Source organism: Oncorhynchus clarkii, chromosome 16 (genome assembly GCF_045791955.1).
Source record: "Oncorhynchus clarkii lewisi isolate Uvic-CL-2024 chromosome 16, UVic_Ocla_1.0, whole genome shotgun sequence".
Classification (NCBI taxonomy): Eukaryota; Metazoa; Chordata; class Actinopteri; order Salmoniformes; family Salmonidae; genus Oncorhynchus; species Oncorhynchus clarkii.
The window spans coordinates 63,895,650-63,910,432 of NC_092162.1; the positions used below are offsets into that span (position 1 = coordinate 63,895,650).

Genomic DNA, 14,783 nt, shown 5'->3' on the forward strand with positions numbered 1-14,783 from the left:
TCTTGTTTTTAACATTTACAGATAGCCAGGGGCACTCTCCAACACTCAGACATAATTTATAAAAGATGCATGTGTTTAGTAAGTCTGCAAGTTCAGAGGCAGTAGGGATGACCAGGGACATTCTCTTGTTAATAAGTGTGTGAAATGGACAATTTTCCTGTCCTGCTAAGCATTCAAAAAATACATTTGTGTGTCAGGGAAAATGTAGGGAGTAAAAAGTACGTTATTTTCTTTAGGAATGTAGTGAAGTAAAAGTTGCTTAAAACATAAATAGTAAAGTACAGACCCCCCCCCCCAAAAAAAAAAACTACAAAAAATAAAACGAATTAAATAGTACTTTAAAGTAGTTTTACTTAAGTACTTTACACCACTGCATTTTGGGGATACAGATTTTCGTTCTTCCGCCTACATATCGACAGCATGAACTTTACCAAAATCATGTGATCAAAGGTCATGAAGTTTTGACTACAAGTTTCTGCAGTGGCTCTTCATCCTGAAGCTGTAGCGGACATGAGTCGGTCACGATCCCGTGTCTGCCCTCAGCCTAAGAGAGCATTTCCTCTTTGTCACGTCGGTTGCGCCCGTGCGAGATTTAGGTTCATATCCTGCGTGTTACACATAATGTGGGAGGGTCTATTGTGAACCAATCTTTAGTGTTTTTGTTTGACCCACACGAACGTGACCAAAGACATGACTACAACCGGAACCAACTTTGATATTTGAGGCGCTCTCCCTGATTATACATCTACACATATATGATTTTAGTTTGTGAGTGTATGATATGGTTGTTGGATACATGTTTATTTCGACATCATATATTTTTTTAAACACTGCCATCTGAGCTTGGCTGTTGGACGACCAAAGTGTCCTTCATTCGGCGATCGCAGATGCACCTCCCCAGTGTTGAATCCTCGACTTTCGTCTTCAGTTGGTTGCTTCAGCCTTACCACTTAAAACAAGCCAATTGAGACGCACCTATCCAGGGTTGCCAGGTCAAGTTCAATTTCTACAAAATGACATAAACTCGCCCAAAACCCCGCTCAAAACCCCTGAAAACTAGCCCATTTTTTTTCTCATACCAAAAGAGTTGCCCTATCTATACAATGAACCCATGTTTCCTTAACGTTATCGAGCCAATTAAGAATATCATAGTAATGACACAAGAAACAAAATTCGGGTTAATAACCTCAAAACAATAATTATTGCAAGCTATGAGATAAAAAAGGCATTTGAATATGCGGCAAGAGAAAATATAATTCTCCCTTATTGAACTCGGCAGATAATTTTCCATCAATGGATGTCAATTCAACTCGTTTGATTGCTATGATTATGCAATAAGGCACAAGGGGGTATGGCATATGGCCAGATGCAACGCAGAGTGCCTGGATACAGCCATTAGTGGTAGATTGGCCATGTACCACAACCCCCGGCTGCCTTATTGCTATTATAAACTGGTTACCAATGTAATTAGAACAGTAAAAAGTAATGTTTTGTCATACCCGTGTTATATGGTCTGATGTACCACGGCTTTCAGCCAATCAGCATTCAGGGCTCAAACCAGGTTTATAATTGTAAATAAATCCCCTTTGTGCATGTACATAACTATAGATAACTCAGACAGAAGAGTTTGAGTGATGAAAGTTGGACAGAGGATCTCGAAATCTCTGAGCAAGAAACACTTGGATGAACATAAAAAAACTAACGTCTAGGCTATTTTCTGGCAATTGTTCTGTTATTATGTGCCAGATGTTAAGACTGCAAATCTTTATAAATGGCCCATTTGCTAGACTGACTTGTCATTTCAATAAACAGTCTATAGACTAAAATCTTGGTTTATGCCAAAATGTTGCCAAAGTTTGCTTAGAGAAAGACAAAGTGATAGGCCTACGTCTCATTTAGGCCTACATCTAATTTAATATAGTCTACAGTAGCCTAGACAAGATTTAGGCAAGATGTAAACTGAACAATTTAGCAGCTTGCTTAGTTAATTTATTCAGATTAATTAATTCACCATGAATAGCGAGGTGATTTTGCAATAAAAAGGTGCTTGTGTTTCCCAAATAGCCTGCTGGAATAGGCTACTGAGGATGTGGTCATAATTTAAATCACTGAATTAAATCACTGACTCCAGTGATATCATCATTTCAACCTATTTATCGTATCAAATGGTAGCCTACAAATGGCATATACATGCATAGCCTACTTGATGGCCAACGAAAGCAAATGTATAATTCTCCACATTTAGCCTAATGTCAGGTTCATTGAGGACTTTCCCCATAAAAAGAACCACGCGAGGGAGTTCCATAACTTCTATTTCAAATGTCCACTAGGGGCTGCCAAGAACTGAGCATGCACTTAGGTTGATACCGTTTTCTTTAAGCAGTCAACATTAGAATGCAGTTAAAACCACCTCCGAACGGATTTATGTAAATGCGCCCAAAGTCATCTTCCAGTGCTTTGTCTGCATTATTTCTTGATGTGCATCAGTTCTAGCGTATGCATGTTTTATGGAAAAAGGTTTGGAAATAGGTGTCTCCATAATGACAATCTAAATAGCCTGACCAATGTTGCCAACTCCTCAGTAAGGAAAGTAGCTATTGGCTGTCCTAAAAGTCGCTAAATTACATCATCGCCTAATTTGCATCATGTGCATGTAATTGTGATGGACGCTGTAGGAGAGAGGAATAATGTCGTGGGAGAGACAAAAAGTGAGTAAAAAACACCCTAAATATGTTTAGAACTACAAATGAACATTCTTCTGTCGATTCTTGTTTTTTTTAGGTCACAATTCCAACCCTCCTCCTTTATCCAGGCTTGGGACCAGCAAAAGTGACCCAAAAGAGACACTCTGGCGGAGTTACTAGGTTTTTTAATTTATTTTTTTAGTTTAGTTTTCTTAAATTTGGTTTGGTTTTTAACCTTATGGTCCCGCGCTGGCTTACAGTCAAATGCAATGATTTATTTTTGTGCAGTGATTTATTTTAGACAAAGAACATTTTACATTTTCATCCTTCATCCTTTCATCCTTTTCAATGTAAGCCAGGGCGGGATCAGTCAGCGGCGGCTTCCCGAAATGCACGATTCATTTGCAGTCTGGATGAGGAGGGGTGAACATCTTCTGCTCTGACTGCAGCTGGGAGGGACTGCTGCAGGAGGATTGGGCCGCCTGTGAGTGCTTTGGGACAGGGCAACACTGCCTACAACTTTAGCGAGTATTCAGACCCCTCTGGCGACACATTTAAAAAAAATCGATATATCTTGCGATTTTTTTATAGTGTTATTGGAGACTGACGTGAAAGCACATATCGTTCTTACTCTTCTCAACAAACAGCGGGTGCTACTGTGGGCCCCACCCTACCACTGGTAAAAAAAAAAAAAAAAGTTGTCACGACGTGCGCGCGTGCTGCTGTCTCGCCTTTCGCTCACGTGACTCCGCCAAACACCGTAGTGCTCCACCCCCTCACTCTGCAACAGCCTGCCTTATTGCCTGACAGTCAGCAAGCAGCAGGCCACGGTGAAATATATATATATATATTGTTATGAGAAATGCCATGGCGTAACTTAGAAATAGCCCAAAACAGTCAGGCCACCATGACACACATATATATATTATGATATATATATATATTGCTTTGAGAAATGCCATGGCTGCCACGGTGTAACTTGGAAATAGTCTAAAACCCGCATCCAGTACATTTTCTCCCCGCGACATCGTTTTAAATGTAGCCCAATTTCAGGAAAACAGCGAACATGGCAACACAGCACCAATCGGATAAATGTGGTAACTCCTCTCTTGAGGCAAACCATTTTTTGGGGGGTAGTTTTCAGGCCTTGTTCGTTGGTTTTCGGTATTCAGAAATGTAAAAACGGGCAACCCTGGGGAAATAGCACGTGATTCAGAGCCGGCGCCCTCTGCTGGTTAAAATAAGTAGGTGCCTGAACCTTACTAATGCATATTTTGAATTACAGCATTTGAACAGTAACAAAATAACACCAGATTCAATTATTTAATGTGAGAAGTAGATATATACAAAATAATTCCGTAATTTCACTATAATTTCATTTCCACCCCCTGGGTTTTGTTATGATTTTGGTGTCAGCTCTGTGGGTAGGTGGGGTCACACAACAAGCCAAGATGGCCGATTTTGAGGAGCCGCTATCAGAAGAGGAGAAGGTAACGATATTATGATTTTATTCACAAGTAACTCTATTATTCTATTCTAAAGTTACTGTGTGTCACCGGTTATTGAATGGTCAACAGTAAATGGGTACTATATTTTAGAGCTACTAGCGTTCGCACTGTTTCAGTAAAGAGACGATTCACTTGAGTGGCTAGCTAACTATGCTAACGTTAGTCTGAACCTCACTGGCAACTTTTACTGGCTAGAAATTGTAACTATTAGTTGTTATATAACTATTTAGCTATGTACAGGAATAAAGTTCCAGTGTGTTTAATGGAAACCCATGATCCTACTTTTTGGATATGGTTAGATCTGTTGGGCCAATTCAGGAAGTAGCTAACGTTAGCCATTAGGCAAAATAAAACGTTGATACCGTTTCTAGCAGTGCTAGCTAGTTATCTACCTAGATCAGAGGTTTTCTAGGTCAAACAGATACAGTTGCAGCTCAGATGCTTCTGCTAGCTATAGACGCCATAAAGAGAGGACGTGCATACACACACCCGACACTTTACTATACACCCGACACTTTACTGGTGCGAGTGCTTAACTGGAGTACAGCGCTATGGCCCTGTCCAGAAACAAACAACCCTAGGATGGCCTATTCCCTACCCCCAACCCTTCAGGACTTTACTGCACGCATCCAGTGTGTGACGACAAAACATATTTTTTTGTCCACTTTATCCTCAAATGTTGCCATATAGTGACTATATATCAGATCTACACAAGTGTCCAGTGGTTGTTTCTGTACGGGGAGGACATTGGGTATGTCCTGTGTGGAATGCAGCTCGGGTTCCGGGCATGAGGATCTGTAAAGACTGGTAGTTTCCATAGAAACTGGATAAGCAGCAATCTCTTGAGGCTGGCCATGCAACTGCATCTGTTGGGTCAAAATCAGTGGCACTGGTTTCTAATGACCAGGATTTGTGTTTAATGTGTTTATAAATGAACTTAGGCTCCCTAATGCTATTTTCCAGTGTGTTGTCCATTAGCCTAAAGTATCAGTTTACGCCACTCTCACCACCACCTCAAGTAGGCGCCTCTGTGAACATCATAGACAGGACACAGTCTGAATCGCTCTATGCATGGTTTACTGGGATTATAATTTAGTAAAGTCTTCCTAGCTCAATACTATTTTCCCCACTCAGCCTGATCTAATCTAGAACATTTCTCAATTAAATTGATGTAGGTTTAGTAGGATACTGATTCGTCCTCTCTCCACAGGTCCGCATAGCAGCAAACTTCGTTACCCATGCACCCCCTGGAGAGTTCAACGAAGTTTTCAACGGTGAGAAGGTTTTGTTTTCCACTAAAAAGAATGGAGAATAGCCTACAATCACATTGTTGTTTAAATGGTGCCATGTAGTTTGTGATTGTAAGGGTTTCTTGACTGAAGGTGAATATGTGTTTTGTGTACTTTGCTAACTGACTGACTAGTTGTTGATGTATTGTAATATAGTGGATCCGTGGCTTAAAGGGTTACTGGAAGGCAGGCAGACAGCTTCTTTAAGTGCAAGATGTTTGTTCACAGGTGAAGGATGCAAGGCCAAGGTAGAGCAGGAGTCCACATTTATAGGTGAAGGATGCAAGGCCAAGGTAGAGCAGGAGTCCACATTTACAGGTGAAGGATGCAAGGCCAAGGTAGGGCAGAAGTCCACATTTACAGGTGAAGGATGCAAGGCCAAGGTAGGGCAGGAGTCCACATTTACAGGTGAAGGATGCAAGGCCAAGGTAGGGCAGGAGTCCACATTTACAGGTGAAGGATGCAAGGCCAAGGTAGGGCAGGAGTCCACATTTACAGGTGAAGGATGCAAGGCCAAGGTAGAGCAGGAGTCCACATTTACAGGTGAAGGATGCAAGGCCAAGGTAGAGCAGGATTTCACATTTACAGGTGAAGGATGCAAGGCCAAGGTAGGGCAGGAGTCCACATTTACAGGTGAAGGATGCAAGGCCAAGGTAGGGCAGGAGTCCACATATACAGGTGAAGGATGCAAGGCCAAGGTAGGGCATGTGTCCACATTTACAGGTGAAGGATGTAAGGCCAAGGTAGGGCAGGAGTCCACATTTACAGGTGAAGGATGCAAGGCCAAGGTAGGGCAGGAGTCCACATATACAGGTGAATAGATAATAAGATGTAGGATAATGACAAAATAGATTATATTTACAAAACCCAACAAAAGTTGACTTCAACAGCTAAAAACTTACAAGCTGAGTTGTGTTTTTATTTTATTTTTATTTCACCTTTATCTAACCAGGTAGGCTAGTTGAGAAAAAGTTGTCATTTGCAACTGCGACCTGGCCAAGATAAAGCATAGCAGTGTGACACAACACAGAGTTACACATGGAGTAAACAAGCCAATAACACAATAAACAAGTCAATAACACATGGAAAAAAATAGTCTATATACATTGTGTGCAAAAGGCATGAGGAGGTAGGCGAATAGTTACAATTTTGCAGATTAACACTGGAGTGATAAATGATCAGATGGTCATGTGCAGGTAGAGATACTGGTGTGCAAAAAAGTAAATAAATAAAACAGTATGAGGATGAGGTAGGTAAAATGGGTGGGCTATTTACCGATGGACTATGTACAGCTGCTGCGATCGGTTAGCTGCTGAGATAGCAGATGTTTAATGTTGGTGAGGGAGATAAAAGTCTCCAACTTCAGCGATTTTTGCAATTCGTTCCAGTCACAGGCAGCAGAGAACTGGAAGGAAAGGCGGCCAAATGAGGTGTTGGCTTTAGGGATGATTACAGACTGACAAGTTGATGTTGATGTGTGCTTTTGCGTTCCAGATGTGCGGCTTCTCCTTAACAATGACAACCTGCTCAGGGAGGGAGCAGCTCAGTGAGTTGCACCCTATCATGATGTGATGTGAACATTTTGAAACAACCACTCATCATTACTTATCATTAGTCATCATTATTGGTGTAGGAGTCTGTAAATATCCTATGTTCTATTTCATTCTGTGTTCTCTCTCCCCAGTGCTTTTGCCCAGTACAACATGGATCAGTTCACCCCTGCCAAACTTGAGGGCTATGATGAACAGGTAAGAGTGATATAAGGCTGAGTTTATCTGGAGCCGCAGTCTGATAATCACACTATATTTACTGCTATTATCACGTTAAGTCGGTTTAGTACAGTTTACTAAACAAATTGTGTCAACAACAACAGTTAACAATCCTCTCCTCTCCCCCTCCCTCTCCAGGTTCTGATTACAGAGCATGGGGACCTGGGTCAGGGGAGGTTCCTGGACCCTCGGAACCGGGTGTCGTTCCGCTTCGACCACCTGAGGAAGGAGGTGAGCGATGTGCAGCCATACGATGGAGACGGCTCCCTGAGAGCTTGGAGAGAGGCTTGCGACACTGCACTCAGCGCATACGTTAAAGAGCACTACCCCAGCGGAGTCTGCACGGTAAACCCCCCCCCCCTAACACACACACATATTCATAACACAACCACACTCACTCAGCACATACATCAGAGTACTACCGCAGTGCCTGTATGATGCAGCACACACTTGCATCAAAGAACAGAAACAACATTGTGCTGTTGACCCTTGTGATATCGCTACTGTATGTCAATTCTTCAAGCCGCTAATCATGAAATCTGTATTCGCTGCAGGTATATGGGAAAACAGTTGATGGCCAGCAAACCATCATTGCCTGCATTGAGGGACACCAGTTTCAACCCAAAAACTTCTGGTACAGTTCCAATGGCATCATTATACGTTCAGAATGTTATGTGACTTCATCTCTTTCACACATACTTCATCTGCCTTCTCTCTCAGGAATGGGCGCTGTAGGTCAGAGTGGAAGTTCACAATCGGTCAGTCTACTGCTCATGTAGTGGGTGTGTTGAAGATACAGGTGGGCAATCGTGATATTTACTACAGAAACAAATGCTGAAGATAATAATTAAACACCCAAAGTCTAGTAATTAAACAGACTCTCTCTCTAGGTGCACTACTATGAGGATGGTAATGTGCAGTTGGTCAGCCATAAGGAAGTGGAGGAGTCTATAACGGTGACTGTGAGTGGGCATAACGCTGATTCTATTTAGTAACAGCTAATTACAACCCATTTTGCTTCAGTGTCTTCATTCTATTCCTTTAAACATGAGAAGGAAGCAAACTGTAAGTAACAACTTATGCTATTATGTTGTATAACTGGTATACTGAACAGGTTAGGTCAGTTCAGGTTGTGGTCAATTACCTGTGTGGGAAAGGAGACTCTTTTTCTAAAATAATTTGTCAACAGAATGAGAGCCAGACTGCCAAGGAGTTTGTGGATATCATTGAGAATGCTGAAAATGATTACCAGGTAATTTACCTCACCCTTTTCAATGGATGTGTGTGTGTTCTGTTCTTTATGGCTCTAAACTTCTGTTGTAAAATCTCCTCCCCTCTCTCCTGTTGCTCCTCCCCTCCCTGTAGACGGCGATCAGTGAGAACTACCAGACTATGTCTGACACCACCTTCAAGGCCCTGCGCCGCCAGCTGCCCGTCACCCGCACCAAGATCGACTGGAACAAGATCCTCAGCTACAAGATTGGCAAGGAGATGCAGAATGCATAGAAGAGCAGAGACTCACACCGCTGGGCTGGCAACACACGCTCGCACAAGGACTAACCAAAGCTTATATATATATTGTAGTCTGGGGCAAAGCAAAGAGAAAATACAACAAACCAAGCTGCAGATTGACAGTCTGTTGGGCACAGTTCTGTATTGTTTAAAGAAGCTTTGGTTTTGGAGAAAAAGGAAGTGAGGTACAGGAGGGGAGTTTGAGTCTGCTAAAGGTGTACTGAGTTTCATCTTGTCATGTTGACACTCTTGAACAGCTGCACCAAGACCCCAGGTTGAATTATTTTACAATGCATCCTTCCTTCTGTCCTTGATGTAGGAAACACTCCTTATTCTTATCTAGTCACGTAAAGATCAGTGATTACCTCAAGAAAGGAAGGATGCATGTTGAAATAATTTAAACATGGCAATTAAGCACACCAAGCAGGGGACGTTTTCCAATAGATGTTCATATCAGCACCATTTCTCCCCTTAACAGGACTGGTCGTCGATATAGTCCGTTTTGAGGGTACTGTTTACTTTTTTTCCTGCTGTACTCTTCCACTTCCTGTTGTATGTGTCCTCTGCTTGAGCCAAAGAAGGATAACCATGGCTGAAAGACTGTATCATAATCTCCTCTGTTTCTGAATCAATTCTCTTCTGTCTTACCTTGGCAACAACAACACTTGCTGTGTCCTTTCTCTTTTGTTGAAGGAAAGCCATACCAATAAATGTCTTTCCTGGGCTAAAGAACCCCTTTCTCCCATGTATACACGCAGATCTATATTTAGCTATGAAGGTTTTTATTTTATTTCATCTTAGGCTCAGCCCATCTGTAATATTCACACCTGTGTTTAGGTACCTTAAACTATACACAGCCATTTCAGTACTTAGTTTAAACCAGGGGCTTTGTTCAGGAGGGTCCAATGTTACAAAATGTTAAATTAGAAATGAATTGTGTAGGGCAGACGCACTTCTCTGTCATGCCGAATAAATACTTGGGTGCTCTCTACTGTAAATATCTGTCTGCGAACCATGCTTCCCACAGAACACACCCCTGTTCAGCCACAACATGCACCTACTCAATATTACCATAGGCTGACTCGAGATCAGTTATTCTGTGCTGTGTTAAAACTTCACACTGACTAGCGCTGTACTCTGATGCGACGTTCAGGACTGTACTGCCCCATTCTGTTGTACAAATAAAAGAATTGATCATCTTGGCCTGGTTGTTTTCCTCAGGCATTGTATTGCTGGATTCATCACTTTGACATCAGTCCAGCAGCAGTGGGAGCTGTCATAGACTGGTCTACCTCAATCTGACTTTCTGCGATTCCTTGCATCTTGTCTCCTTGCCTCCTTTCCAGGTGCATTGGAGGTTCCCCCTTTTTTCCAATGTGCTTTGAGAAGGAAGCGAGGAGAGGAATCAATGTAAGATGAATAGAGAAAGAGACAGTCTTGACTTATTGACAGGAAACAGGTGGTTTTGGGGCACAATGGTAGAAGAAATCAGGCTATTAGACTGAAGAAATTTATGCTTGGTTGGGATGTTTATTTTGCAATTGAAAAATCATATGCATAGTTCAGTTGTGAAACAATACATAAGGAAAATGCTTGCGTACATTTAGAATAATTAGAAGACAGAAATGTTGAGAAACAGTTTGGGTTAGGTAACTTCCAGAAGACAGAAATGTTGAGAAATAGTTTGGGTTAGGTAACTTCCAGAAGACAGAAATGTTGAGAAACAGTTTGGGTTAGGTAACTTCCAGAAGACAGAAATGTTGAGAAATAGTTTGGGTTAGGTAACTTCCAGAAGACAGAAATGTTGAGAAACAGTTTGGGTTAGGTAACTTCCAGAAGACAGAAATGTTGAGAAATAGTTTGGGTTAGGTAACTTCCAGAAGACAAATGTTGAGAAACAGTTTGGGTTAGGTAACTTCCAGAAGACAGAAATGTTGAGAAACAGTTTGGGTTAGGTAACTTCCAGAAGACAGAAATGTTGAGAAACAGTTTGGGTTAGGTAACTTCCAGAAGACAGAAATGTTGAGAAACAGTTTGGGTTAGGTAACTTCCAGAAGACAAATGTTGAGGAACAGTTTGGGTTAGGTAACTTCCAGAAGACAAATGTTGAGAAACAGTTTGGTAACTTCCAGAAGACAGAAATGTTGAGAAACAGTTTGGGTTAGGTAACTTCCAGAAGACAGAAATGTTGAGAAACAGTTTGGGTTAGGTAACTTCCAGAAGGCAGAAATGTTGAGAAACAGTTTGGGTTAGGTAACTTCCAGAAGACAGAAATGTTGAGAAACAGTTTGGGTTAGGTAACTTCCAGAAGACAAATGTTGAGAAACAGTTTGGGTTAGGTAACTTCCAGAAGACAAATGTTGAGAAACAGTTTGGTAACTTCCAGAAGACAGAAATGTTGAGAAACAGTTTGGGTTAGGTAACTTCCAGAAGACAGAAATGTTGAGAAACAGTTTGGTAACTTCCAGAAGACATAAATGTTGAGAAACAGTTTGGTAACTTCCAGAAGACAGAAATGTTGAGAAACTGTTTGGTAACTTCCAGAAGACAGAAATGTTGAGAAACAGTTTGGTAACTTCCAGAAGACAGAAATGTTGAGAAACTGTTTGGTAACTTCCAGAAGACAGAAATGTTGAGAAACAGTTTGGTAACTTCCAGAAGACAGAAATGTTGAGAAACAGTTTGGTAACTTCCAGAAGACAGAAATGTTGAGAAACAGTTTGGTAACTTCCAGAAGACAGCAGGAGATTATTTTGAACAAATAAAAGTGTTCTTATCATTGTCCCCTGTTTGTTTTGTTAATATCATCTTATAAAACCTTAAATACCACAAATATAAGACCTATGAGACCAACAACAGTGACAAAATGTTGTTAGGTTCAGGTTATGAAACACAGTACAGTCATGTTATTAATTACTTCCCACGTGTTCCCATTTTGACAAAGGTGTAAAAATAGACGAATGGTTAGGTCTACTCAGTTACAAAAAGAATGATACAGAGGTACAGATCTGACCCCTAGCTAGTCCCCTTTATAAATAAAACGTGTGAGTTCGGCAAAAGATCTGGGAGGATTTCAAAGGTATAAAACCAGTCTGTCACTATCTGCTTTAAACATAAGGATAGATGGTTCAAACTCAATTCCAGGTAGAAAATATTAGCCTACAAGAAAGACGCTTGTTCTGAATTTGGTCCCTTTTGGAAAAAACAAGAAATTGTCCCGGAATAAAAAAAGTTGTACATATTTAAGTGTCACCTTATTTTTCTATCCCAGTGTAAGGTCTGTCTCAGGAAAGGCCCAGTGTAAGGTATGTCTTAGAGAAGGCCCAGTGTAAGGTATGTCTTAGGGAAGGCCCAGTGTAAGGTCTGTCTTCGGGAAGGCTCAGTGTAAGGTATGTCTTAGAGAAGGCCCAGTGTAAGGTCTGTCTTAGAGAAGGCCCAGTGTAATGTCTGTCTTAGGGAAGCTTTTCCCTTGTTAAAAATCCAGTGTATTCACTATTCTAGTGTATGTAGTAGACAACACGTAGATATGACCGGACATAATGTGGCGTAATGCAGAGAGCTGCAGAGACCAAACATAATGGGGTGCAATGCAGAGAGCTGCAGAGACCAAACATAATGTGGTGTAATGCAGAGAGCTGCAGAGACCAAACATAATGGGGTGCAATGCAGAGAGCTGAAGAGACCAAACATAATAGGGTGCAATGCAGAGAGCTGCAGAGACCAAACATAATGGGGTGCAATGCAGAGAGCTGAAGAGACCAAACATAATAGGGTGTAATGCAGAGAGCTGCAGAGACCAAACATAATGGGGTGCAATGCAGAGAGCTGCAGAGACCAAACATAATGGGGTGCAATGCAGAGAGCTGCAGAGACCAAACATAATGGGGTGCAATGCAGAGAGCTGCAGAGACCAAACATAATGGGGTGCAATGCAGAGAGCTGCAGAGACCAAACATAATGGGGTGCAATGCAGAGAGCTGCAGAGACCAAACATAATGGGGTGCAATGCAGAGAGCTGCAGAGACCAAACATAATGGGGTGCAATGCAGAGAGCTGCAGAGACCAAACATAATGGGGTGCAATGCAGAGAGCTGCAGAGACCAAACATAATGGGGTGCAATGCAGAGAGCTTCAAATTAAGCTTTTGAATGATTTGTATTATTTACAATATTGTGCTTTATTATAAACTGGATGGTGCGAGCCCTGAATGCTGATTGGCTGACACCCGTGGTATATCAGACTGTATACCACGGATATGACAAAGCATTTATTTGTACTGCTCTAATTACGTTGGTAACCACTTTATAATAGCAATAAGGCAGATTAGGGGTTTGTGATATATGGCCAATATACCACAGCTAAGGGCTGTGTCCAGGTACTCCGCATTGCGTTGGCCATATATATATCACACCCCCTTGGGCCTTATTGCTTTAGTAAACTATGTTCAGAATGTAATCTGGTACAAACTACAGTGAAAGACATGATAACTTTCAGTGCAGGTACTGCTAGATATGGTGATAAGCTACAGATCAGACCAGGCAGGGGAAAGTCAGATGGGAGCATACATCTGTAAAAGTAGTGTCATGATACACCTACAGTTGAAGTCGGAAGATTACATAAACTTAGGTTGAAGTCATTGGTTTTTCAACCACTCCACAAATTTCCTGTTAACAAACTATAGTTTTGGCAAGTCAGTTAGGACATCTACTTTGTGCATAACAAAGTAATTGACCTTAGTTATCTATGTTCTCTGTATTATTTTGGTCAGGTCAGGGTGTGACGAGGGTGGGTATATACAGTGCCTTGCGAAAGTATTCGGCCCCCTTGAACTTTGCGACCTTTTGCCACATTTCAGGCTTCAAACATAAAGATATAAAACTGTATTTTTTTGTGAAGAATCAACAACAAGTGGGACACAATCATGAAGTGGAACGACATTTATTGGATATTTCAAACTTTTTTAACAAATCAAAAACTGAAAAATTGGCCGTGCAAAATTATTCAGCCCCCTTAAGTTAATACTTTGTAGCGCCACCTTTTGCTGCGATTACAGCTGTAAGTCGCTTGGGGTATGTCTCTATCAGTTTTGCACATCGAGAGACTGAACGTTTTTCCCATTCCTCCTTGCAAAACAGCTCGAGCTCAGTGAGGTTGGATGGAGAGCATTTGTGAACAGCAGTTTTCAGTTCTTTCCACAGATTCTCGATTGGATTCAGGTCTGGACTTTGACTTGGCCATTCTAACACCTGGATATGTTTATTTTTGAACCATTCCATTGTAGATTTTGCTTTATGTTTTGGATCATTGTCTTGTTGGAAGACAAATCTCCGTCCCAGTCTCAGGTCTTTTGCAGACTCCATCAGGTTTTCTTCCAGAATGGTCCTGTATTTGGCTCCATCCATCTTCCCATCAATTTTAACCATCTTCCCTGTCCCTGCTGAAGAAAAGCAGGCCCAAACCATGATGCTGCCACCACCATGTTTGACAGTGGGGATGGTGTGTTCAGCTGTGTTGCTTTTACGCCAAACATAACGTTTTGTATTGTTGCCAAAAAGTTCAATTTTGGTTTCATCTGACCAGAGCACCTTCTTCCACATGTTTGGTGTGTCTCCCAGGTGGCTTGTGGCAAACTTTAAACAACACTTTGTATGGATATCTTTAAGAAATGGCTTTCTTCTTGCCACTCTTCCATAAAGGCCAGATTTGTGCAATATACGACTGATTGTTGTCCTATGGACAGAGTCTCCCACCTCAGCTGTAGATCTCTGCAGTTCATCCAGAGTGATCATGGGCCTCTTGGCTGCATCTCTGATCAGTCTTCTCCTTGTATGAGCTGAAAGTTTAGAGAGACGGCCAGGTCTTGGTAGATTTGCAGTGGTCTGATACTCCTTCCATTTCAATATTATCGCTTGCACAGTGCTCCTTGGGATGTTGAAAGCTTGGGAAATCTTTTTGTATCCAAATCCGGCTTTAAACTTCTTCACAACAGTATCTCGGACCTGCCTGGTGTGTTCCTTGTTC

General features: G+C 41.6%; 2 protein-coding genes across 2 annotated transcripts in view; one reads left to right on the plus strand and one right to left on the minus strand.

Moving 5' to 3' along the window:
• Positions 1–4,107: 4,107 nt before the first annotated feature.
• On the plus strand, positions 4,108–9,964 carry LOC139368901 (capping actin protein of muscle Z-line subunit alpha 1b). The gene is made up of 10 exons (XM_071108379.1): positions 4,108–4,174; positions 5,403–5,466; positions 6,976–7,027; positions 7,166–7,229; positions 7,389–7,595; positions 7,805–7,884; positions 7,971–8,049; positions 8,141–8,212; positions 8,440–8,502; positions 8,616–9,964. Exons 1-10 carry the CDS (start codon positions 4,136–4,138, stop codon positions 8,754–8,756), a joined length of 861 nt encoding a protein of 286 aa, XP_070964480.1. The 5' UTR covers positions 4,108–4,135; the 3' UTR covers positions 8,757–9,964.
• A 2,064-nt stretch (positions 9,965–12,028) lies between these two features.
• The window catches only part of LOC139368902 (CTTNBP2 N-terminal like b), a 54,503-nt gene continuing 51,748 nt past the window's right edge, over positions 12,029–14,783 (minus strand). The window contains exon 6 of the mRNA XM_071108381.1: positions 12,029–13,564. The gene's annotated coding sequence lies outside the window, so the exon portion shown is untranslated. The remainder of the gene's footprint in view (positions 13,565–14,783) is intronic.